Below are 27146 nucleotides of genomic sequence, written 5' to 3'. Positions count from 1 at the left end.
CTCCCATCCATTGACTCTGTCTACACTTCCCGCTGCCTTGGCAAAGCAGCCAGCATAATTAAGGACCCCATGCACCCCGGACATTCTCTCTTCCACCTTCTTCCGTCGGGAAAAAGATACAAAGGTCTGAGGTCACGTACCAACCGACTCAAGAACAGCTTCTTCGCTGCTGCTGTCAGACTTTTGAATGCACTTTGCATTAAGTTGATCTTTCTCTACACTCTAGCTATGACTGTAACACTACATTCTACACTCTCTCCTTTCCTTCTCTATGAATGGTATGCTTTTTATAGCGCGCAAGAAACAATATTTTTCACAATCCAACAGCAACTACCTGTGGAAAAACATTTCACAACTCAAGATGCCCTGAAGCTCTTTATTGTGGATGAAGTATTCTTGAAGTGTAGTTCGCTGTTGGATTGTGGGAACTGCAGCAAGCAATGTGTGCACAGCAAGATCCCACAAGCAGCACGAGATAAACTGTCTCTTTAGTGATGTTTGTTGGGGAATAAATACCAGCCAGGGCACTGGGGAGAACTGCCCTGATCTTGTACATGCAACAATATTCCGCATCTGAAAGTTAAATAAAGTTAATGTGAAGAAACAGTGGTTAGCACTGCTGCGTCACAGCGCCAGGCAGCCGGGTTCGATTCCCGGCTCGGGTCACTGTCTGTGTGGAGTCTGCACATTCTCCTCGTGTCTGCATGGGTTTCCTCCGGGTGCTCCGGTTTCCTCCCACAGTCTGAAAGACGTGCTGGTTAGGCGCATTGGCCATGCTAAATTCTCCCTCAGTGTACCCGAACAGGCGCCGGAGTGTGGCGACTAGGGGATTTTCACAGTAACTTCACTGCAGTGTTAATGTCAGCCTACTTGTGACTAATAAATAAACTTTAAAGAAGTCAGGAGCAGGATTGGAGCGAAGGGCAGTCTCTCTGCCAGTGGGAATTGACTTTTAGTGAAAGGATCTGTTGAAATAAGACAATTGTTTTAATCTAAAATAAAAGGGACTGAGAAAGGATGGGGGCGAGTTGATGTTTTAGAGAGAGAGCTAACAGGGAGATCAATAATGAGTGAAAGCCATTGAGTGGGAAGGGAATAAAAAGGGGGAGGGCTGGAGGAGGGGGCTCTGTGAATCGGGTTTTCCAAATGTCCCGCCCAGCTGCTCAGTCGTTGCAGAGCCGCTGGTGTGAGTGGAGCAGATCCTTGTGTTGCTGCCGGGGAGGAGAAGCTCACAGCGGTAGGTGGCAGCCAGGGGAGGGGGTTGTTCAGGCTGGGGCGGGGAACAGGGACAGATCTCTATTGTGTTTTGCAGAAGTTCTAATTGATTTTTTTTGGCATGTTTTTTTTTGGGGGGGGGGGCGGTAATCGAACCCGCTGCTTGTCTGCAGCCTCTGGGTCTCTGCTTCCCACTGTGTGTCTGAGCTACAGTGAAGTCTCAGCTCAGTGTTGGAGAACCCGGGGCTGCCCGAAGCTTTTGTTCTCCATGTGCTCACTCCCATTACTCTATCCCCGGGACTGAACCCTCCCTCCTTCTGTCTCCAACTCTCCTTAACCAAGGGAAGGTTCTTGGTCAAACTAGCTGATTCCCTGCGGGTCCGAGCTGCTTCCTCCCTCCACCCCTTTGGGAATTTCTCCTTCATTTATCCTCTGTCATGTTTTGTATCTTTCCCCCAGTCCCGTTTGCAAGGAGCTGGTCTGTATCTCAGGCTCAGTTGCCCCTCTGAGTTGCACTGTCTGTGATTTCAAACCTGGTGTTGAGCGACTTCTTGCTGTGATTTCAAACCCAGGAGAGATTGACCCTGATTTCAGAAATGCCTCTGTATTCCCCAGAGCCCTAGGGATTTTTTACACGCTGCAACTCCCCCTAAATCTCCAATTCTGGTCTGAATCTTCCCTGCAATGATTCAGGGAAATGTTCAGATCAGCATTAAGACAACTGTGGCTCTGAAGAGTAAAAATGAATAAGATACAGGATCGTCCAGTTGATTGTGATTATGGTGCTGTTAACACTCCGGGTTTGTGTCTCCACCAGAAGTGATTAAAACAATATTTAAATTAGTCACTGCCCTGAATAAAGTAGCTGTGAAATTCCGGGGGGGGGGTTCATTGAAATCAGTGACTTCATTAATTAAACCCTAATCTTGATCCAGTTCCCAGCGACATGTTTTCCACCAGTTATATTGGGGGGTGGAATTTGTCCAATTTGTCAATGTTAGTTTCGGCTTCAGAGGGTGTGAGCTGCCCAGTGGAATCTTGGTGGTTAATTTAAACACCTTCTGAATTCCTGATCGAGACATCAGCATTTCAACCGTGAAGCTGCGGTAAGATTAATTCCCACTGAAACTGGGGGTTTCCCCCATTTGACACCATTGCTTCCGGGGGTGGGGGGCGGTGGTTATTTTTGTCTCTAATCTTTCCCGGAGGCGCTTCCTCATTGAGACCAAAAAGATTTGAGCAAGGAATTAATGTGCTAATGAGTTATTGCAATCTCCTGGCATATTCGCGGTCTGGATTGACTATGGAGTGGGGAACAGAGGGAGGGGGTTCCAGGGTGGGGCTGCTGGCCAACATTTCCCCCCCCCCCTGTAAATGGGGGTGGGGTCATTCCAGTGTGTGCTTTATCTGTTCATACTCTGGACAGCTCCCACAGCAAATGTGGGACTCTGTCTGAACACTGACCGGGGGCTGGTTCCCCGCTCACTGGCAATGTCTGGGTGGGAAACACACCCTGTCTGGGTGTGAAGTGACTACTTTCTGCTGCCCAGATTTTAAAACGGGGGGGGGGGGGAAGAAGAAAAGAGCTATCTGGAGGATAAAAGGGTCTTCAGTCAATCCTGTTTGGACATGGTTTGCTCGCTAGAAGCAGTTCAAGGCTGCTTTTTGACCTAGGCTTCTATAACGGAATTGGCTTTGCTAATTTGAAGGGGTGGTGTCCAAATCTCGGATAGAAAACCAATTTTTAAATGTTGAGCTGGCTTGTCGCTGGGGTATCTGGATGTTTGCGTCGATGGTTGGGTTGGTTACCTAGCCTCCTAGAGCTCTGGATTAGTCTGCATGTGATTTGACTACACAAGAGGCAGAATGCAAACTGCTCCAGTCGCCTTGGGGAGTTGTCCGTTTGCCCTTTTGCTGTGAAAGCAAGAATGGGATCGAACAATGAAGTCTTTGTGATCTGTTTAAGATGTTGGATACTGTTAAGTAGGTCTTGATGAAGCCTAATCCTAAATGGGTTAACTATGTATTAACTACAACTGTGTATACAGTAAAAGGTATAAACCAGCAGTTAATGCCAAGCTTGCTCATACACACAGCTCTATCCCAACATGTCATGTTCTCTTGCATCATGGACTCAGTCCCATGTTAACCCTCCACATGATGTGGAGATGCTGGCATTGGACTGGGGTAAACACAGTAAGAAGTCTAACACCAGGTTAAAGTCCAACAGGTTTATTTGGTAGCAAATGTCACTAGCTTTCAGAGCGTGCTGCTCCTTCGTCATGTGGAGTGGGACACATCTCCCACTCCACCTGACAAAGGAGCAGCACGCTCTGCAAGCTAGTGGCATTTGCTACCAAATAAACCTGTTGGACTTTAACCTAACCCCGTTCATGCTAGACCCTTTATCTGGACTAAATTTCTTTCAATATGCTTGCATGGGAACTTCACCACTAACTACTTTGCAGTGTTAATGTAAGCCTTGCCTAAAACTTTACTTTTTACTTTACTCTCCAAGGCTAGACTGGTTTTGACATTGACACAACAGTCTGGCCTTGCTGCTATTGTTTGTATAGCACACAAGGAACAATACTTTTCACTGTATTCCAATACATGTGGTGATAAATGAAATCATCATTGACTTGGTCTTGGAGAGTAAGCACATTGAAATAAATATCTTCCAGGATAGAGAAGGTTCTGACATGTATAGGGTTAATGTGCAGAACTGATTGGATTTGTTTGTTCAATCTATTCAACTTGTCGCCAATCACATGAACATTGGGACAAAGAATACAGGCAATGGGGAAAGTGATGCCAGAAATCGGGAAAGGCTGAGCCAGTTGGTGCTGCTTGTAGGGATTTTTAAATTTCCCACTGTTATCCTGAATCTATTGTGGCAATCATTTTAGTTGGAGAATGGGAGAGGATTGGTGGTTTGTGTGGAACATGAAACACTTGATCTGAATAGCCTCTCGTTCTCCTTGTACTCGTTTTCTGCGCCAGTTTAAATGATGTCCCTGCTGTGGTCTACACCTTGCAGATCAAATGATTTCCAATTGGAGAAGCTACTTCAGATTAGGATACAAGTCCAATATTACTTCAACTCTGCATTCATAAAGGAGGCTGGCCTATTTTCTTAACCCTGAAATGTATATGTTGGGGGGAAAAAGTGCCTCCTCCTTGCATTCGCTTCCCACCTCGAGTTGTGGATGAGATATTCAGCATTGCTGGAGGCCACACCCAAGGGTGAAAAGGAGGGATTGAAACCTCAATTCCCTGTTGGAGGCTAAGGGTGGAACTTGGAGTATTTATCTGTGGCTTGAATATATGCTCAACTGAGCTATCATTGGATTATTTACTAATAAATTGGGATTGTTGCTTCCAGTAGGACTGAGCAAGTATGACCACAAAGTTTTCTATAGTGTAGTAGAGGCAGATAAGTCGCCACCACACTGCCCCTAAATGCATTTCAAACCTTGTTGACCATTTCTAAGATTTGGACTTATTGGATCTTTTGGGCAGTGAAATGTTGACAGTTTTACCTTCATTTCTCTAGATTCAATCTTGGATGGAGAGAACTGCCTATTGATTTTCATTTCCATTCAGTGTGCATCTTGCAGTGTCCTTCTGTACACCCAGGATGCTGGGAAATGTTCACTTTCAGTCTCCCATCTTGCTCAGGCTTTCGGGGTGAGACAAATGCCATTGTTTCCTGATTGGAGGAGCCAAATATGGCAGTGACCATATAGCTGCCTCTTGTTATCCCTGACCTCCCATGACTTGTCCATGGATTGCTCCTAGAAAGGTGAGCTACCTCTTGAAGTTGCAGTCAGTGCAGGCAGCTTGCTGGATGGTTCAAATGAGGCTAGAATCTCCATTTCAGAACTGTCTTGCTATTTGTATACCGGCATAATGTTTTCACCATTATTCAGTGAATGGCAATATTGTGCTGCATCATCAACATCCTGGGAATTGCCATTGACCAGAATCTTAATGGGACTAACCATTGAGCAGGTCTGAAGTTGGGAACCCTGCATCAAGTTTCTCACCTCATTGACTCCCCAAAGGTTGTCTCCCTACAAGGCAGGAGTCAGGAGAGTGATTGAGTACATTCTGTTTGACATTGACCAGTACAAAGCAGCCTACTAGATTGGAGGAATTGCATGCACCTGCTAGTTGCAGAGTAGTTACAAAGCATTGTAGCTGTGAGGGACAGCTCGGTGGATAGGATATTAGGATGTAGATAGGCTGGAAAATTGGGCGGGGATCCTGGATTCAGGATTCAATCCTGGACCGGGGAGCGCCGTGGGCTTGGAGGGCCGAAGGGCCTGTTCCTGTGCTGTATTCTTTGTTTTGTTCTTTGTAGCATGGCCACAGCTTCTTCAACAGCACTTTGTCCTTCTGCATAGTTGGTCTGGATTTGCAAAGGGCAGCAGATGCATGGAAATGCTACCAACTGTTACTTCATCACTTGATGCTATCTTGCTGTTCATTAGTTGCCGGGTCAGAAATCTGAATTGGAGTTTGTATGGTGTTGGCACAAGGGGGTGGCTCGCCTTGCTGGACAATTACATGTTGTGCATCAACAACTCGTCACATCCTTAGTCGATGTTCACTTGAAAAACAATCATGTGAGAGTTCAGCCAAACATGTTAGAAATATTGAAACCCCAAGTGAGCAGTTTGGATTTTTTCACGAGGCCTTTGTTTCAGGATTCCTAGTGTAATATTCTGGCCATAAGCTCTATGACCAGTTTGAACCGAATTCACTTCTGACTAAAATTTCAAACTGGCACTTGGGATGGAAAAAGAGCCTAGTCTTTGAACCTAAATGACAGAACTAACAGCCAGGCAACAGTGCCATCTCCTTGGGATTAATGGACTAGGCTGGTTTTAAAGTTGTTTTCCCCACTATCTTTTAGGATTGGGGGGTTATTTTTGCCATTGAAGCATTTCGATGCTCCAAGTGACTGTTACTGCAATATATGCAGGGTGCCAGCCTGGGTAATTACACCTTGGGCAGAAGCATGTATAGCTTGCCCATCCTGCCTTGGTGTAATAAGAAATGCTTTAATTTATAGGGAACCTGATCTGTCCATTTCTGACTATTGACAGGCACAGCTGTCTTTATTAGGATTGAAACTGAGCTCATTCCTCATCCCTTTGGACAGATGAAGCCAGCAGCTTTCAATTGTGGGTTTGTTTAGCTGCCTATGCCTCAGACTAAGTGGAATGAAATCTGATAGGCTGAATGTGTAGCGAGCAGCCATGTTTGTGGGCCCATTTTGTGGCAATAGTGCAATCACCAGTTTTGGTCTCCTTGTTTGAATTGCATTGGAAATGGCTCAAGTTCACTTGGCTGGGTTGGGCTGAAGGGTTGTTGAGAAGGCTGGGTGTCTATTCCTTAGCATTTCAGATATATTGAGATGATCTTATTGAAACCTGAGATTGGGGGCCTTTGGGGGCAGATTGTGGAAATTTGGCATGAGGGAGCATGGTTTAAAAATAAAGATGCCCATTTAAGATGGGATAGGAATTTCTGGGGCTGTTGGCATCCTGTACTTCCTGGAGGGCAGTGGCGGCTGGGTCAAGGCTGTTTACAGATCTTGGCTGGAATATCTTGAAAGGCAGTGCAAGCTCTGACCAGTAAAAATGCTGCAAGTACTGAAAATCAAAATGTAAGAACTCTGCAGGTCTGGCTCAGTTATATGGAGTCACAATATTATAGTTCACAAGATCATAAGATATAGGAGCAGAATCAGGCCATTCAGCTCATCAAGTCCACTCTGCCATTCTATCATGGCTGATATGCTCCTAATCCCCATTTTCCTGCCTTTTCCCCATAACCCTTCAACCTATTACCAATTAAAAATCTAACTCCAATTTACTCACTGTCCCACCATCCAGTGCACTTTGGAGTAGCAAATTCCACATTCTCAGTCCTTTGGGAGAAATAGTTTCTCCAACCGTTTTAAAATTGCTGCCCCTTCTCAGTCTGATCCCTCGTCCTAGAATGCCCCACAAGAAGCATCTGCTTCACGTCTACTTTAGCCATACCTTTTATCTTGTACAGCTCAATTTAACCCTTGTTCTTCTAAATTCCAGTGAGTATAGGCCTAAACTAATTCTGTTTGGCTCCATGAATGCTGCCATTCAGCATTTTAATTTTGTTTTTGAAAATAGTCCATTTATAAATGCACTTTTCACTAGTACAACTATTTGCAGATTTACTCTGCTCTCAATATCCTAATACCTGTTTTTGTCGAGGGTCTGAGTCTCAACACTTGACCATGTCATGGTGGGGGAATGAGGTCCATTTTAATGAAAGCCCTATTAGAGGACTAGGGTGAGGCATTAAATGAGAGTTCAGATCCTCTTGAGTAAATCAATCATTGATTCTGTAGAATCATAGCCCAAGCTTTAAAGCACTTTTCAGCAAAGAGTTTCTCTTGCTACATCCTGAGCTTTGGATATATGCCAGAAAAGATGAGGTGAGTTCAGATTTATTAAAATTGAGTCCATCTGCTGTTTAAGCAGGGTCTACCTCGTGTTGATCCTAGCGAAGGCTCATTGCCAGCTGTGCTCATGTGATTAAAGTGCTGTCCTCCCTCGGGACGGACTTGATGCTCAGCAACCTGAAGTAATCAATTGCTAAAAGCCACTTTGATACAGCTGCATGGTTTTGGGAGCTGTCTGCTTCAACTAGATTACATCAATTCTTTTGTTCTGTCAAGATCTTCCAGCCACCAATTAATTCCCTGCTGCATCAGACTGCCACCAGCTTGAGAGCACCTACCAAAATGTTAGTTTGTGCTTCTATCAAACACAGCTGGTTCATCCAGTTTATTTGTCCGAGCAGCTCTTTGTATGGTTCAATTAGTCCAGTAGACCAAAACATTCTCATCTTCATCTCTAGTCTACAGCACTGCCTCTTGAATGTCTATTTTCAAGCTTTGATGTTGCTAGAAGTGGTTTGGGAAAGATTGGTTTGGGCTCAGCTGTTTTTTGTTCCATTAACTTGTGTCCTTGAATGAAATAAACTTGCAGTTGAGGCTTCTCGAGGTTGGGCTGGAGTGGAGTAAATCTCCAAATAGTCACCCATTGTGCAGCAAGAACTTCAAGTAATATCAAGTATCTTAGAAATTAGAAGCAGGAGTTGGCCATTCAGCCCTTTGAGACTGCTCTGCCATTCATCTTGATCATGGCACACCATCCAATCCCATATCTTGACCCAAGATTCCTTTAGTCCCAAGCTGCTTCCAGTGTTCTGAGTCTATTACTCTATACATTAACATAAACTAGAAGCAGGAGGAGGTCATTTGGCCCTTTCCAGCCTGCTTCACCATTCACTTTGATCATGGCTGATCATATTCAATATCCTGATCCCTTTAGCCCCAAGAGCTATATCTAATTTCTTTACATCAGACAGCATTTTGGCCCCAACCACATTCTGTGGTAGTGAATTCCACACATTCACCACCCTTGGTGAAGAAATTTCTCCCTGCCTCAGTTCTAAAAGGTTTACCCCTTATCCCAAGAGGCAACTTTATTGAATGTGAGGGGTATTGGCAGGGTGGATGTGGAAAGGATATTTCCTCTTGGAGAATCTGAAACTAGGTTGAGGCTTTGGAATTCTAAAGGTAGTGGAGGCAAGGCAGAGCAAGGGGCTGAAGGTTATTAGGTGTTGGGCAAGAATCTGGAGTTGAGGTTAAAATCTGATCAGCCATGATCTTGGTGAATGGCAGAGCAGGCTTTGGGGGCTGAGTGGTCTACTCCTAACATTGTTTATCAGGATGAAGTTCCTCTTCTCAGTCTTAAAGTGGCTTACCTCTTATTCTGAACCTCCCCCTGCCCTTCCATGAAACAAGGCATCCTACATCTGCCTTGTCAAGTCCTTGTCCCTCAGTATTCAAGAGAATATGGGCACAGCACAGTGGTTAGCACTGCTGCCTCATAGTGCCAGGGACCTGGGTTCAATTCCAGCCTCGCATCACTCTGCAGAGTTTGTACATTCTCCCTGTGTCTGCATGTTTCCTCCAAGTGCTCAGGTTTCCTCCCAAACTCCAAAATGGGCTAGGTTGATTGGACATGGTAAATTGCCTGATAGTGTTATGGGGCAAGGGCCTGGATGGGATTGTGGTCACTGCAGACTTGATGGGGCCAAATGGCTTCCTTCTGTACTGTAGGGATTCTAGAATATAAACTTGGTCTCCTCGCTCCTTGTAGGACAGTCCTGACATCCCCCTGTATTGGGGTACAGATGGTGAGACAGCAACTTTCCCTCTATCTGTAGCCTAATTGTGGGGCAGTATCCTGGTATCCCTATCAACTGTTGGCATGTTTTGCCACCATTACTATACTACAGGAACCTGTAGAGCAAATTACTAAACTCTTTTGAAGTATGATGGTGGTTTTCTGCAATATCAGTTGTAAACTGACTTGAGATGGGTAAGTGGAAGGAAAACATGCCATCTATGTACATTAAATTCTTGTTTTAAATGTCCCTTTATTGCCAGTTGACCTCTTGACTTTCAATTTGCAGTTAACGGCATGGGTGGCAGGTTGAGCAGAAAGAAGAGGGGCTATAATGTAAATGACCCAAAAGAGGGCAAAACCACTGCAGAATCCCCACAAGATCCAGAGGTGAAAGATGACCTTGAAAATCCAGATGCTTCAAAGGAACAGGTCAAGAAACCAGAAGTTGAGCTGCCTGAAGAGAAACCAGAAACTGAGGCCCCCAAAGCAGCCAGTGATGCTGCAAAACCAGCTGACTTGGCAACACCTGATGTGAAAACTGAGGAGAAAGCAACTGTTGTACCAGCTACTGATCCTGTGCTGGTTTCAGATGTACAAGCCAGTGTACCAGCTACTGATCCTGTTCAGGCTTTGGATGTACAAGCCAGTGTACCAGCTACTGATCCTGTTCAGGCTTTGGATGTACAAGCCAGTGTACCAGCTACTGATCCTGTGCTGGTTTTGGATGTACAAGCCAGTGTACCAGCTACTGATCCTGTGCTGGTTTTGGATGTACCAGCTACTGATCCTGTGCAGGCTTCAGGTGTGTCAGCTATAAACTTGGTAAAGGCAACAGAACAGTCACCTGAGCCAGTTGAACACCATCTTGTAACAGAAACTGTGGAATTCAGTTCTACTCCTGATACTGGGTCAAGTGCTGACACTCCAGATGTGCCAGAGCTCAGTGAAGGGAAAACACAAACTGTTCTGGCAGTGTGTGAAGAAACCCAGGCAAAACCAGTTTTAGACAAAGAAATGGGTATGACTTCTGAACACCCCTCAAATGAGACATCTAGTTTAGGTGACCATGTTGCAACAGAAATCATGAAAGTTGAACAGTTGGAGAATTCCCACCTAATCCCAGAAGATCAAGATGAATCTGAAGTTCCTGAAGTAATTGAAAACCAGGACAATGTTTCCCCACAATCCACTTTGAAAGAAGTTGAAAGTGCTCTCCAGGAGACATCGTCTGAGTCTGGAGTTGAGGTTCCCCCTAAGGAGATTGAGATTCCCAGATTGCCAATAACTGTAGAAACACCCATTGATATTGTATTGAAGAATGAAATTGCAAGCTGTGAGAAACATGTAGCTGGACCAGACACTCGGGATGAAATCCAGGAAAAGATGGTGAGTGAAACTATTCACCCCACTGACCAAATGGTAGCTGATGTAAAAATTGAACCTACAGAGCATTCTGTAAAGAATTCTGACCATGTGCAAGATAGCTCTGTTCAAGAGGATAGTGATAAAGTATTAGCAGATCAGAGCTTGGCAGAAGGATCTGGAAATCTATCTGTAGACACTTTAAGGGGAACTAGTGTGACAGATGTAGTCCCAGCACAATCCAAGGATGCCATGGCAGAATGTCCTCCAGAGATGGTCAGTACATCAGTGAGTGCAGCAGAGGTTGTCACTGCAGAATCTACCCCTGAGACCAAGTCCAACACGGTGACAGAAACCAGGTGTGAGCAAACCCCAGAACTGATCAGCCACCAAGATAGTGTCAAAACACCTCCACTTGAGACCAGTTCTGAAGCAATACCAGATATTAAAGTCACTGTTTATACAGAAGGTTTACAAGAGCAAATAGAAACAGGAACTGAACCAACAAAGGCATCTACAGGTGATGAAAGTCTTCCTGAGAGCTTTGTTTCTGACTCTGAAGCACATCCACCCAAACTGGATAGCACTGTAGAGGATAGCACTGTGCCTGGAACTGCAAGCGCTCTGACATTTGGAGAACCAAGCCCAACAGATGTGATAAAGACAGAGGAAACTAGTTCCATGAAAACTGAAAATGGGTTTTCTGTAGATGAGCAAAGCCAGAATGAAGGAGACAAGCTGCCAGATGCTTCAGTTGTGAATGGGACACCTGTAGATAATGGAGATCAGAGCAAAAAGAGCCAAGTTGAAGTGAACAGCCAAAGTGAAACTATAAAAGCTGAAGAGAATATCCAAGGCAGCATTTCTGACTCAGCAGTAGGGTCTAAATCCATTGAACAAGTGAATACAAATCCACCTGCAATGGAATCTGGATGTGTCAAACTGGATAATCAAACTCTAGATTCAGAGCTATGAGAAGATGTCGAGCAGAAAAGCTCCTGAATGCAAGCTTGGAATTGATCACGAGATGTGTTAAGTGGAAGATGGGGAATTTGGATTTTATTCAAACCAGCTGGTGCCTAGGTTTGACTTGAGTAAAGACTGAGCTTAACTGTGCTACAAGTATGATGGACTCTTGACTTGCAGCATATGAATGAACTGGTTCCACAATCTTCCACTGACTACTTGAGATGCCAAAAAACCACGAAGATGGAATGAAGATCCAGCCTTGTGCCAATAGCTTTTGGTGTGCAAGATGTCCAATGTTAATACTCTACTTTTTAAGGCATGTAGATCTACTAAACCTGTTCAGACCACTTTAGCTCTACAGTAATTTAAGGATAGTTAAACTGCAAATTTGAAGTAGTCAAGGTAACTAGAAATTTCCAATTCATGTTTTGCAAAGTTGATTGTAACTAATTGGATGAGGGTTTTAAAATTTTGATGCTTTGACAACTAAATAAATATTATCTGTCATACTTGTTTGCACAATTTATTTTGCTCAATGGTCCAGTCCAGGGTTTACATAGACATGGTAATTCTCCTTTTTTATTCCTGAATTAAGATTGCATCAAGTTGGTAGAACTTGATTCTCCAACTTGGGAGTTGACTCCTGAGCATTACTTTCAAAAATTTATTTCCTCAACACAGATTTTAAATGTTGTGGATTGGCAGAAACCTCTGCTGTGAAAATTCAAGTGTAACCTTTAATCCCATCTTTCTAAGAACATATTCAACTGGTGCAGGAACCTAATGTCAGCACTATTGCACTTTGCAAAAGTAGCAATTTCTTTCACTTGTAAGGAAGGGTTCTGATCAAGTCCAATATGGAATTCTGGAGAAACTGGTGACAACCATTGCTGAGCAAATGCAATTACAAGAAGTATAGAGATATTTTGAGGTAAGTCAGCTTTTCATAGGATGTAGGTATCATTGGTTAGGACAGTATTTCTGTTCATCCTTAATTGCTATTGATGGTGGTGAGCCAGTCCCTGTGGTGTAGCCACACCCATAGAGCTGTTGGTAACACCACTCCAAAGGAGCATAAAGACTGGCACAGACCCATCAGTCAAATGGTCCATTCTGGACTCAGCCAGTTGAGCAGTAGCAACCTGCACCTCTGCCTAATATTCACTAATGTCAGGAATGTTGGGCTCATCAATGCAATTTCAAAAATAAATGGGCATTTAATGGCCAATGAACAGATAGGAGGGGAAGCACATCTGTTTTCTAAACAAGTTGCTTTGAGATCTGAATAGTGTAGTAGCCACTTTGGGCATGGCTCCCACATTCCACTCATTGTTAACTTCATGTTGGGATGGTGTGGGATGAAGGCTTGAGTCCAGTCTTATCTGAAGCATGCCAACTCTAAGTAATACTTAGTGGCTGCCTAAATTATGCACCCTCTTGTGGGGCTTGAATCCAAAATTGTCCTGTCCTCTGATCAGTGTGCTATCCAAGCTCTAGCTCATACAATTTTGTGGGATTACATAGGATATACCGGGTAGAAACTGCTTCAGCTCAACAAGTCTCATTCTCTGGTTTGTTCCCCAAACTCCCATCTATTCCCTCCCTAGTGTTTGTCAAGCTTCACCCTTAACTACATCTCTACCAGTTGCTTCAACTCTGCTTTCCATTCTGGGTAGGAAGTTTCTGAATTACTGATTGGATTTCTTAATGGCCTTCATGCTTTTCCCTACAAGAAATATTATCCACATTGTCATAGAATAAGATTAGACTGAATCAGCTAACAGCAATCTTGCAGTACCTCCCCAATTATATTTCCTTAACCATTTTACAGTTTACTTGTGGCCATGAATGATTTCAAAGCCAAATACTGGATGCTGTAGATGTAAGTGAGAAATTTAGGCTGCATGCGCGCACATTTGAAACTTGTAGAAAATTGAGACATGCATTCAGTACTTGCTGTGATCACAATACTTAACAGATCAGAAATGCCAGGATTAGTTTATTTTTAGATGTGTTCAATTTGATATAAATACAATGTGGACTCAAAACTAAAATGGAGAAAATTGAATTCCTAATTAAGGGATTGGGTCACTTGGGTGTGTATGATGATCAGCTGAGGGACTAATAGGATGCTGATAAAGCAATTGTGCCAAGAACCAGCACTAGTCCTTTCTGGGCCTACCTGTTGGATTCAGCAGGACTGCCTTGGTCAAGTTGGAGTTTTCTCATGATTTTCTGAGCAGTTGCTTCAAGCAAGCTCTACACCACTGTTCTATAGAACCATAGAAAATTACAGCTCAGAAATGGGCCTTTTGGCCCTTGTCTGTGCCGAACCATTTTTTTTTGCCTAGTCCCACTGACCTGCACTTGGACCATATCCCTCCACACCCCTCATCCATGAACCCGTCCAAGTTTTTCTTAAATGTTAAAAGTGACCCTGCTTTTACCACTTTATCCGGCAGCTCATTCCACACTCCCACCACTCTGTGTGAAGAAGCCCCCCTAATATTCCCTTTAAACTGTCTAAAGCAGAAACATTTTGGGTACACTACCCAATCAGTAAGCCATTCCTCTGACCACTAGTTAGTACCACCTGTTGGTGCACTCATAACATTGAGGGATTCATCATAACCTGAAAAGGTCTGGATTAAACATGGGGGCCATCCCATAATATGCCAATGAACCCCTGAAGGGGTTTGATTTGGGATTGTGCCCCCTCCCATCCACTGACTGTTTTGAATACAGTGAATGCTGACTTCTAACCAATGCAAATTCTGACACATGGAGAGTAACAGCTGTTGCAATTGATTCATTTTTGAATGTAGTACAATATGGTGGCAGGGTCTCTTTAGACTTTTACAATATGTACAGCAATTACACTTCAGCATAGAGCTTGGTTCCTTGCAGTTGTGTATCTAACAAATTGTGGATACATTTGAGGGCGTCCATTCCACTGTAGCCTGGCTGCTTTGATCTTTATTTTGTGGAGTTTCCCTTCTGAAAAATGGAACAGGGTTAAACATTAATGTCATGGCAGATAAAACATTGCAAGAGGTAGTGGACAAAAGGTGCAATAACATTGTTGTAAATTCACTTTTTCCTCCCCTCTTTCCTAAATTGAGACTAGTGCATATCTCGGCCAATATCCTACAATGCACAAGTGACTCACAGTAAATGAGACTAGAGGTGCAGTAGGAGTGGGAGAGACCATCCTATTTGGGAATGAGGTGCTCTTTTGCTTTCTAATATGGTCTTGCCCTCTTACAGGAATAGTTAGCTGTTTGGTGTGCATCTGTTGGCTTAATTCCTAAGGTTTAACATAGTAAAGGACCTAATTTGCAAATTAAAATGCTTAAAGCACCATATTTAATACTAAGGATGGTAGGACGGGTCATGTGTCAAAGCTACAGCTTGTGGCAGCTGCTGGATAACATTGATCTAGAGTGCACATCTGCAGTCAGTGAGCTGGAGGCTGAGCTGTGGACACATCAAACCAGAAGACCCTATACTAAAGGGAGGACCACCTCCTGAAACCAAGCATCCAGGTAACTCAGTGTTATGGGTGGGGGTGTGACAGCAGGTAAGGGGGACCCAGCAGGCAGGACTGCAGGGTGTTATGGGATTGGAAGTGCACTGAGATGGATAGAAAACTGGCAGAGGAAACGGTAGGAATTAATGGGTGCTTGTCAAATTGGCAGGCAGTAACTAGTGGGGTGCCACAGGGATTGGTGCTGGGACCCCAGCTATTCACAATATATTGATTTTGGATGAGGGAACAAAATGTAACATCTCCAAGTTTGCAGAAAATACCAAGTTGGGTGGGAGGGTAAACTGTGACAAGGATGCAGAGATCCTTCAATGATCTGGACGGGTTGGGTGAGTGGGCAAATCAATGGCAGATGCAGTATTGTGTAGTTTTGGTCTCCTTTTGAGCAATGATGTTCTTGCTGAGTAGAGGGAAGGTTTACCAGGCTGATTCCAGGGATGGTGGGACTTGTGTATGAGGAGTGTTTTTGCTGGAGTTCAGACACATGTTTTGGGGGGGAGGGGGTAGGATCTCATCGAGACTTATTAAAGTCTAACAGGATTAGACCAGGTAGATGAAGGGAGGATGTTACTGATGGTAGAATCCAGAACTAGGAGTCAGTCTGAGGATTCGGGGCATTTAGGACAAAGGTGACGCAACATTTCTTCACCCAAAGAGTGAGCCTGTGGAATTCATTACCACAGGAAGTAGTTGATGCCAAAACATTGAATGCATTCAAGAGGTGGCTGGATATAGCACTTGGGACAAATGGGATCAAAGATTATTTGTAAAAGCAGGATTAGGCTATTGAGTTGGATGATCAGCCATGATTGGTGGAGCAGGCTCAAAGAAACAGGAAGCCATTTGGCCCTATGAGCCTTTGCAATTGTCACAAGTTTGGGGTTCTCTACTTGTTTGGATGAGTGGGGGCTGATGAGCTGCGGAATCAATAGGCCAGAGCACTGGCACAGGAGCCATCAGTTGGGGTGGGGGGGTTGTTCATGAAGAGAAACACAATATATTGGCAGTCAGTATGAGGGGAATTTACACTGATCTTTGCATCAAAGACAGAGTCCAATGGCTGTGTTGCCCATTTGGTGGTAAAGCTAGAATTGAAAGTGGGTAAGCTTTTCTACAATAGCAAGGAATGATCTTGGATCAGATGTAGAATCCATGTGGGTGGAGGTAAGAAATAGAGGAAGGAGACATTAGTGGGAGTAGCTATGCTGTAGGATGGATAAATCCTGATGGGGGGCATTTTGTTAAAAATGGTGACTTCAATCTTTATGTGGATTGGGGAAATCAAATTGGTAGAGGTAAGTGTACTCGTCCCTAGAACAATATGCTGCGGATACAACCAGGATCGGGTATTTTGGATCTGGTAATTTTTGAGTGAAGCAGTGATCACATTGTAGGATTTGGCTTCTAGTTGAGAGAGAAACTTTAAGGTTAACTATGGAACAATTAAGAATTGACTGGGCAAGTAATTAATGACTTGCAACAAAGATGTATCCCAGTGAGGAAGAAGGCTTCTACTCCAGTCTTGCATGCCCCTCTACCACTTGAAGCAAGAACTGAAGTTGGCACACAGCCAAATCTCCATTCGCAGCAGCAGGACTGGAAATTCTGACCAGTGTTTTCTTTCACCTTTAGTGTGGCAAGTTAGAGGATTGGGAGGCATAAAGATGACCATGAATAATACGGAGAATAAACAGTGAACTAGTAAGTAATATATAGGGCAGCAAGAACTAAATTTTATTGGAAGAAGCCAAAGCAAACATGGGTCTGATAAAGAATGAGATTGTGGAACCAAATAATGGCAGACGAGTAAATATATATCGTCAATCCTCATGGTAAAAGATCCAATACCAAATATACTAAATCCAAGGTGCAAAAGGGGAGGAAATAACTCAGTAGAGGGGAGGCAAAAGTACTAGGGAAACAAATGGTGGTACAGTGGTTAGCACTGATGTCTCATAATGCCAGGGACCTGGGTTCAATCTGGCCCTGGGTGACTGGAGTTTGTATGATCTCCATGGGTTTCCACCAAGTGCTCCAATTTTCTCCCAGTGTAAGTTGGGTTGATTGGCCATGGTGAAGCATAGGGTTATGAGGATGCTGGAGTGGACTGGGGCTTGTGTAAGGTTCAATGGGCAAAATGGCCCATCCCAGAGGATTGGAAAACTACCAACATAACACACTTGCTCAAAGGGAGGGAACAGGTAACTATATAGGCCAGTTAGTTTGACATGTCACTGGGAAAATGTTACAGTCCAAGGTTGTAATATTAGCATCTAGAAATACATAATATCATGGCTTCATGAAGGGGAAATTATGCCTGACCAATTAAAATTGAATTGGTAAGGGGAACTAGTGAAATATTATGGATTTGATATGTAATAGAGGGGGAAGTATTTGAAAGACCACCATAGTGTTGCAGGTAGTATATTATGGCTAGAGGATTGGCTAACTGATGGACAAGAGTTGGAATAAGAGGGACATTTTCAGGATGGCAACCTGTAACTAATGTAGTGTTCTACAGGGATCAGTACTGGGGTCATAATTATTTACTATATTTATTACCTGGACAAGGATGACACATCAGTGATAGGTTAGGGGAATTATTCTTCCAAAAGTTGCAGCAGAGGGATTTGGAGGTGCCTGTACATCACAAAGCTGGTATGCAAGTTCAGCAGGTGAGGGAAGGCAAATGGAACGTTGGTCTTTGTTTCAAAGAGAATGGACATCTTACTAAAATTACACAAGGCATTAGTTCGGCCACACCTGGAATACGGAATAGTTTTTTCCCCTTTGTCGAAGGAAAGATATTCTGACATTGGAAGCAGGCCAGAGAAGGTACACTAGGCTGATCCTGGGTATGGAGGGATTTGTTTTGAGGGTGGGACTGTACTCACTGGAGTTTAGAAGAATGAGGTGACCTTGTTGGGGGAGGACCGACTAGATGCCGAGAGGTCATTTCCTCTGATCCTACACTCTCCCACAAGAGGATATTAAACTAGACAATGCAGAGAAGATTTATTAGGATGCTACCAGGACTTGATGGATTGAGTTATAAGGAGAGGCTGGATAGACTGGGACTTTTTTTCCTCGAGTGTAGAAGGCTGAGGGGTGATCTTATAGAGGTCTATAAAATAATGAGGGGCATAGATCAGCTAGATAGTCAATATCTTTTCCCAAAGGTAGGGGAGTTTAAAACTAGAGGGCATAGGTTTAAGGTGAGAGGAGAGATACAAAAGTGTCCAGAGGGTGGTGAGTCTGGAACAAGCTGCTAGAGGCTATTGTAGAAGTATGTACAATTGTCTTTAAGCATTTAGACCATTACATGGGTTTAAAAAAAACAAAGAAAATTACGGCACAGGAACAGGCCCTTCAGCCTGCCAAGCCTGCTTGACTGAACTAAAACCCTCTACCCTTCCGGGGACTGTATCCCTCTATTCCCATCCTATTCATGTATTTGTCAAGACACCACTTAAGTCACTATCGTATCTGCTTCCACTACCTCCCCGGCAGCATGTTCCAGGCACCCACTACTGTTTTTAAAATAAAACTTGCCTTGTACATCTCCTCTAAACCTTACCCCCCGCACCTTAAACCTATGCCCCCTAGTAATTGACTCTTCCACCCTGGGGAAAAAGCTTTTGACTATCCACTCTGTCCATGCCCCTCCAATCTTGTAGTCTTCTATTAGGTTGTCCCTCAACCTCTGTTCCTGTGAGAACAAACCAAGTTTCTCCAACCTCTCCTCATAGCTAATGCCCTCCATACCAGGCAACATCCTCCACATCCTTCTAGTAGTGTGGTGACCAGAATTGAACACTATATTCCAAGTGCAGTCTAAGGTTCTATAAAGCTGCAACATGACTTGCCAATTTTTAAACTCAATGCCCTGGCCGATGAAGGCAAGCACGCTGTATGCCTTCTCGACCACCACCTCCACCTGTTTTGCCACTTTCAGTGACCTGAAAACCCAGATCCCTCCACCTATCAATACTCTTAGGGGTTCTGCCAATTACTGTATATTTCCTGTCTGTATTAGACCTTCCAAAATGCATTACCTCACATTTGTCCAGAAAAAACCAATAGCTTCTTGGTCGTCAGACTTCTAATTCCAGATTTATTGAATTCAAATTTTCTATCCGCCATGGTGGGACTTGAACTTGTGTTCCCAGAGCATTAGTCAGGGTTACTAACCCAGTGACAATACCACTGTGCCACCACTGCCCTACTGGGTACAGAAGGATATGGGCCAAACACAGGCAATTGGGACTAAGTGGTAGAAACTGGGTGGTATGGACAATTTGGGCCAAAGGGCCTGATGTGCTACCCTTGTCCTTTAAAGATAGTGGAAGTCATGGCTTTGAGAGGTACTATTGGCCACCTTCCCCTCTAACCATCCCACTAGCTCTTTCAGTCTTACTCCATGGTATACTTTACCTCACTGGGGTAGTAAGGTGATGTGGAGATGCTGGCGTTGGACTGGGGTGAACACAGTAAGAGTTACTCTTACTGTAGTAAGGTGAGACAGGAAATTAAACTGCACTAATTGCTTGCCAATGCAGGGAATTTTCATCACTGTACAGCTGGCATTAAGCCTGACTGAATTCCATTCAGGCTAATCCCTTAAACCCATTGCTGAGTCGTATAGCTGGCAATCTCAGTGATTTGCAGGTTGGAATGAGGAACGTTGGAATAAATCCAGTGCTTCTGGACTATGGAGGGGAAATTCAACCCAAACTTGAAGTCATTCACACTGCTCTAATGTTTTCTGAAGATGGAATTGGGCCTGGGTTCTGTTACTTCCTCCATCACAATGTAAAGGTTATGATCCTGGATTAATAATCTAGAGAATGTGGAGTTCAAATCCCACCAAAAGCAATTTGAATTCAAGTGACCGAGGGAAGGAGACCTCCGGCCTATAGATGACTCCAATTTTACGCAATGTGATTGACTCATAATTGCCCCCACTTCAAGCCTCTTGGTTATAAACAGGAATGTGGTAAATTCCAACCTTCACAACAATGCTTGAGTCTAAGTTTAAAGAAAAGTTAGAGTTACTGATTCTTAATGACTACTAAATCCAAACACCAGTCTCTGTCTTCAGACATGTGGAGGAAAATGTAATCCAGCAAAATCAGAGTCTGAAAATCAACAGACTATTTTATTAGGGATGAGCCCAATCCTGTACTTACTCAATATCCAATCTTTCTAACTAATATCATTGGCTACCCATCAGGAATGAGCATTCCAGGTGCTTGCCAGCTTAAATCTATGATCTGGTGGTCCAAATGCCACTGGAACCAGCTGAACGGAGCCAAGAGAATTCTCTGCTCAACGTGCATCTTTCCCCTCACCTGCAACATGCGGTACTTGTGTGCTAGATCCACATTGGTCCTTCCTTTCTGGAATGGGTATGACCAAAGAATAGAATTCCAGTGGTACCCCATTTTCTTCACCCCTTCTACAAGGTAGCTAACTTCCTTTTCTGTGAAATTCTTGCGCCGTCGCCGCCTTTTTGTCTTTTGTTTTGTTCTCGATGCATATTTACAGATGTCTGAATGCTAAAACAAAAGAGGGACAGGTTGGTGCAAAAGAAAAACCCTAACATCAATAGCACACACACTCTGCTTGGTAAATATTGTCCAACGTGCTGCTGAGACGCAGTCTGGATGGTTATAAATTAAAGTCCTGTTCTCGGACTGGAACACGTGCTGATAACAGTCCTGAAGGAATGCCATCATTCAGGTGAAACATAACACTGGCTCCATCTACAAGGATGTTCAAAAACCCGTAGTGTGGTTTAATGAGAGAGCAGCAAGAATATAAAAACTAATAGGTGGCTGATCTTTTTGTGGACTCAGCTCCACTTACCCGCCGCTCACCATAACCCTTAATTCCTTTACTGTTCAAAGATTTATCTAACCTTGCCTTAAAAACATTCAATGAGGTAGCCTCAACTGCTTCACTGGGCCGGAAATTCCACAGATTCGCAACCCTGAAGAAGTTCCTCCTCAACTCAGTCCTAAATCTGCTTCCCCTTATTTTGAGGCTATGCCCCCTAGTTTAGTTTCACCCACCAGTGGAAACAACTTCCCTGCTATCTTATCTATTCCCTTCATAATCTTATGTTTCTATAAGATCGCCCCTCATTCTTCTGAATTCCAATGAGTATAGCCCCAGTCTGCTCAGTCCCTCCTCATAAGCCAATCCTCTCAACTCCAGAATCAACCTAGTGAATCTCCTCTGCACCCCCTCCAGTGCCAGTATATCCTTTCTCAAGTAAGGAGACCAAAACTGTACACAGTACTCCAGACGTGGCCTCACCAGCACCTTATACAGCTGCAACATAACCTCACTGTTTTTAAACTCCATCCCTCTAGCAATGCAAGACAAAATTCCATTTGCTGCCTTAATTACCTGCAAACCAACTCCTTGACATTTTTGCACAAGGACACCCAGGTCCCTCTGCACAGCAGCATGCTGCAATTTTTTACCATTTAAATAATAGTCCATTTTCCTGTTATTCCTACCAAAATGGATGACCTCACATTTACCAACATTGTACTCCATCTGCCAGACCCTCGCCCACTCACTTAGACTATCTATATCCTTTTGCAGACTTTCAGCGTCCCCTGCACACTTTGCTCTGCCGCTCAGTGTCATCTGTGAATTTTGATACACTATACTTGGTCCCCAACTCCAAATCATCTATGTAAATTGTAAACAATTGCTGTCCCAATATTGATCCCTGAGGCACACCACTAGTCACTGATCGCCAACCAGAAAAACACCCATTTACCCCCACTCTTTGCTTTCTGTTAGTTAACCAATCCTCTATCCATGCTACTACATTACCCGTAACACTGTGCACCTTTATCTTATGTAGCAGTCTTAGGTGCGGCACCTCGTCAAATGTCTTCTGGAAACCCAGATACACCACATCCACAGATTCCCCATTGTCCACTGCACATGTCATGTTCTCAAAGAATTCCACCAAATTAGCCAAACATGATCTGCCCTTCATGAACCCATGCTGCGTCTTACCAATGGCAAGTTCTTCTTCCTTCAATCAATACCATCAACCAGTGTGTTTGCTCTTTCACTCATTTGGCATTTGAGATTGGTTACCATGTTCATCAATGGTAACTGTACCCTGAGGATGGATTAAAATGGTTTTAAAGGTAAGTTCTTTAGTGATTGGAGTGTGGGATGCACTAATCGGTGAGTCTAGTTTAAGTTGCTGGTAGGAACGTTTGATTTCTGGGCTGAGAGAAGGGTGAGGGAAGTAAATCAGCCATCATTCTTAACTGTTATCTGGTGAAGCAAGTGGTTGAACAGGATAGCCCGGCTGAATGTAGAGTCACTTGCTCAGAGATTATAGATGCAAAACCCATGCCGTTTGCTAATCTGTGGGATTTGTGATGACCAATATCCGGAACTTTTACTTGGGCCTTCCTGACTTTAGCAAATCATGGCAGGTTTACCTTTTGGGCTGTAACCAGTGATTAGCAACTAATGGTGTTGCAGATCTCAGTTCAAGGTCAAATAATTAAAATGATGTATCAAGATGCACCGCACCGTTGGCCACCCAAACATGCCACAGTCGCTCAGTTTATCCAGTGAGTAGTTTTTAATCATTCATGGGATGTCGGTGTCACTAGCTGTCCAGCATTTATTGCCCACCCCTAGTTGCCTGGGGACAGTTGAGAATCAACCACATTGCTGTGGCTCTGGAGTCACATGTAGGCCAGACCAGGTAAGGATGGCAGCTTTCCTTCCCTAAAGGACATTATTTCAACCTTACGGAGCAGTCAGGTAAAGTACCAGGGCGCACATCAACATTATTGAGCAAGCAGAGAATTCTAGAACCAGGGACATAGATTCAAGATAAGTGGCAGTAGGTGTAGAGGGGCATGAGGAAGAACTTTTATACACAGAGGGTGGTGGGGGTGTCTGGAATTCGCTGCCCGAGTTGGTGATGGAGGCAGAGACCCTAAACTTTTTTTAAAAAGTACCTGGATCTGCACCTTAATTGCTGTAAACCGCTAGGTGCAGGAAGGTGGGATTAGCAAGGGAACTGGGTGTCCTCTGGCTGGAATGGACAAGATGGGCCGAATGGCCTCCTGTGCTGTTACTTTTCTATGGTTATAAGTGAAGTTACAAGATATGGCAAATGTCACATTTTTAAGTCTGTTTTGCCGGAAATGTCATGATGTGGAGATGCCGGCGTTGGACTGGGGTAAACACAGTAAGAAGTTTAACAACACCAGGTTAAAGTCCAACAGGTTTATTTGGTAGCAAAAGCCACAAGCTTGTGGATTTTGCTACCAAATAAACCTGTTGGACTTTAACCTGGTGTTGTTAAACTTCTTACTGCCAGAAATGTGACAGACAGCAACAGATAAACGAGTATGATAAATGAGCCAGAAATTCAAAGCCATCTTCCACTGATCAGCAATAAACCTGACGTTATGTTACACAGCTTTCAGATTTGGCAATGATAACTAATAATAAATTTCACTTTCACATAGTTCAGCAGAATTGAGGAAGCATATCTTACTTAGAAATATTAACAGTATTTTGTGTTCAAAAACGGGTACGAGGGATAGGCCAGAAAACTAGTCTGACTTTGGTGATGGGCAAATTATTGGCAAAAAATTAAGATGGGATAAACTAGCACGGATTGATTGAGATAGGATCATGAGGGGCATAGTTTTAGGGTAAGGGGCAGGAGATTCAGGTGGGATTTGAGAATCTTTTCACTCAGGGTTGTGGAAATCTGGAATGCGTTGCTTGGGAAGGTCGTGGAGGCTGGAAGCCTTACAACTATTTGAATGAGCACTTGAAATATCAAAACATTCAAAGATATGGGATAATTCACTGCCTAAATTGGTGGTTAGGTAAAAGGTATCTGAAATGCTGCGAGGCTAATCAGTGGGATTAAAATGAGCAGCTAACTTTATTTTATTTTGGGCCAGACATGATGGGCAGAATGGCCTATTTGTGCATTTCTATGGTCAGGGTTGACTGTGATGCCTCAACAGGCAATGTTCCACATTGAGCTGAGGTTCCAGACATTTACCTTTGCAAATGTATTCCAGGACGATTGGAGAAAATTGGAAACACTGATTATCTGCTGACTCACCATTTGAGTTTACTCCACATTCCAGCCTCTAGCCTGGTCCGGCCTCACAACTACTTGAGAATTCTGTTTCTCCAACCTGCAGGTTCCCAATTTCCATCACTCATTGGTGACCATGCCTTAGACCCTAAGCTTTGGAATTCCATCCCTCAATCTCTCCACCCAGTTCTCTTCCTTTAAAACCTGCCTCTTAGATCAGATTTTTGGTTGTCTATCCTTGGGTGGGATTCTCCAATCTCGTCTGTGGCTGCCCCACTGCAGGTGCGAATGGAGAATTTGGTGTTCCAGCCAAAATTCTTGTTTGCTTTCAGCGGCACCGGAGAATCCCAGCTGCAAAGGAGGACGGAGGTATTTGTCCTAATCTCTCCATGGTGGCACAGTGGTTAGCACTGCTGCCTCACAGCGCCAGAGACCTGGGTCTAATTCCGGCCTCTGGTAACTGTGCAAACTCCATACAGATAATCTCCCCGGTGCTCAGGTTTCCTCCCACAGTCCAAAAATGTGTGGGTTAGGTGGACTTGGCTAGGATAAATTGCCCCTTAATGTCAGGGGGATTAGGAGGGTAAATATGTGGGGTTATGGGGATAGAACAGGACATGGGTGGGATTGTTGTCGGTGCAGGCTTGATGGGCCAAATGGCCTCCTTTTGCACTGTAGATTCTATATGTTGGTCAGTGTCAGAATTCACCTTGTGATACTGATACGGTATGTTAGGGAATACAGGCTGCCCAATGATTCCAGATATAACCAGTTAAGGCATCAATCTGCAAATAGGAATTCCCTTACCCTTCGCAATAAAAAAAATAGTAAACAAACCTTATTATCATCGAAAGAGTAAATATGATCCCTGAATGTGGATTGGTTGCAGGCCTGCGGAGTGCACAAATCTTTTCTCTCATCTGCCAGGTGTTTCTGATCTGTGAAGTAGATTTATCCAAGTTACTGTTTATCTGCATTTGAAATGAAGCACTTACTATGTATGTGCTGAGCCTCCAATGCAATTTGAGTTAGAGAACAGAAACAGCACAGATTTCCCGATTGTTACTCCTGCTTGTCAGTGCACGTGGACTTTGGTGAAGACAGATTAGGATTGGGCTCAGCTTTGATGATCACATTGGCACCTAAGGGTCAGTGTCCAGATTATCAAGAAAAACAACCAACTGGCTTAGGGAGCTGGGTATGATCAGCCAATATCTGGTGGAATCATCAGGTTCCGAGTAACATTTGCAGAGGCCTGGGAAAGATGGTTGTACGTGGGTGCATATGATGTATAGAGAAGGTCTATTCTATCATTAAATCAGATTGTGGCTGTAGTGTATCACAACTACCCTCCTTTAGTCCCATTTCTCTTAACACTGTTACTTAACAATCTATCACTCTGTTTTAATTTTTTAAATTAACCCCAGCCTTCATAGCTTTTTGGGGAGAATTCCAAATTTCCACTTACCTTTTGCTTAATGAACTGCTTCCTGCCATTACCCCTGGATGACCTAGCTATAATTTCAAGATGATGACCCCTGTTCTGGATTCTCCCATCTGAGAAGTTTCTATCTACCCTATCAACTCCTTTAACCAAATTAAACATTTGCTTTAGATCACCCCTTAGCCGTCTATATTCAACAGCACATGAACCTAGTCTAAACAACAAATTCTTGCAATTTAGCCCTGGAGGTTCCCGTCAAGTTATTCATTAACCATCCTCACTTGGAAATATATCGCAATTCCTTCATTGTTGCTGGGTCAAAATCCTGGAATTCTTGCTAACACTATACAAGACCACACCTGGAATACTGTGAACAATTTTGTCCCCTTATCTAAGGATAGATATTCTGGCATTGGAGGCAGACCAGAGAAGGTTTACTGGATTGATCGTGGGTAGGGAAAGATTTTCTTATGAGGAGAGGTTGAGTAGGTTGGGCCTGTATTCATTGGAGTTTAGAAGAATGAGAGGTGACTTTATTGGGACATATAGGCTTCTCAAGGGGCTTGACAGGGTAGATGCTGAGAGGTTGTTTCCCCTAGTGGGAGAGTCTAGGACCAAAGGGTATAATCTCAGAATAAGGGATTGCCCATTTAAGACAGATATGAGGAGGAATTTCTTCTCTGAGGGGAGTGAATCTGTGGAATTCTTTACCACAGAGGGCCATAGAGGCTGGGTCATTAATATATTCAAGTCTGAGACAGACATTTTTAATGTGTAAGGGAATCCAGGGTTATGGGGATAAGGCAGGGAAGTGGAGTTGAGGGTTATCATATCCGATATGATCTCATTGAACGGTAGGGCAGACTCAATGGACCAGACGGACTACTTCTGCTCTTGGGTCAAATTGTCTAAGGTGTTTTCTTTCAGATGAGACACAAAAGCAATATTGGTCAGTACTCTCAGGCTCTTCTTCAACATAGTGCCATGAAATCCTTTACAACTACTACCTGAGAGTGGCCAGGGCATCAGTTTCAAGTTTTTTTATTCATTCGTGGGACATGGGCGTCGTTGGCTGGCCAGCATTTATTGCCCATCCCTAGTTGCCCTTGAGAAGGTGGGGGTGAGCTGCCTTCTTGAATCGCTGCAGTCCATGTTCTGTGGGTTGACCCACAATGCCGTTAGGGAGGGAGTTCCAGGATTTTGACCCAGCGACTGTGAAGGAACGGCGATATATTT

The 27146-nt window shown here is 43.8% G+C and overlaps 2 protein-coding genes across 2 annotated transcripts in view; one reads left to right on the top strand and one right to left on the bottom strand.

Moving 5' to 3' along the window:
* Nucleotides 1-1128: 1128 nt before the first annotated feature.
* LOC144492461 (uncharacterized) lies at nt 1129-12310 on the top strand. Its single transcript, XM_078210512.1, has 2 exons — nt 1129-1237; nt 9757-12310. Exons 1-2 carry the CDS (start codon nt 1147-1149, stop codon nt 11805-11807), a joined length of 2142 nt encoding a protein of 713 aa, XP_078066638.1. The 5' UTR covers nt 1129-1146; the 3' UTR covers nt 11808-12310.
* A 1475-nt stretch (nt 12311-13785) lies between these two features.
* Nucleotides 13786-27146, bottom strand: part of terb1 (telomere repeat binding bouquet formation protein 1) — a 128521-nt gene continuing 115160 nt past the window's right edge. Inside the window, exons 19-21 of the mRNA XM_078210448.1 lie at nt 25304-25404; nt 20700-20906; nt 13786-14798 (exon numbers count right to left, since the gene is read on the bottom strand). Of these exons, the coding sequence (XP_078066574.1) occupies nt 14778-14798; nt 20700-20906; nt 25304-25404 (329 nt within the window). The 3' untranslated portion in view covers nt 13786-14777. The remainder of the gene's footprint in view (nt 14799-20699; nt 20907-25303; nt 25405-27146) is intronic.

This window comes from Mustelus asterias, chromosome 4, assembly GCF_964213995.1.
Source record: "Mustelus asterias chromosome 4, sMusAst1.hap1.1, whole genome shotgun sequence".
Taxonomy (NCBI): Eukaryota; Metazoa; Chordata; class Chondrichthyes; order Carcharhiniformes; family Triakidae; genus Mustelus; species Mustelus asterias.
This window is presented reverse-complemented; position numbering and strand designations above follow the sequence as displayed.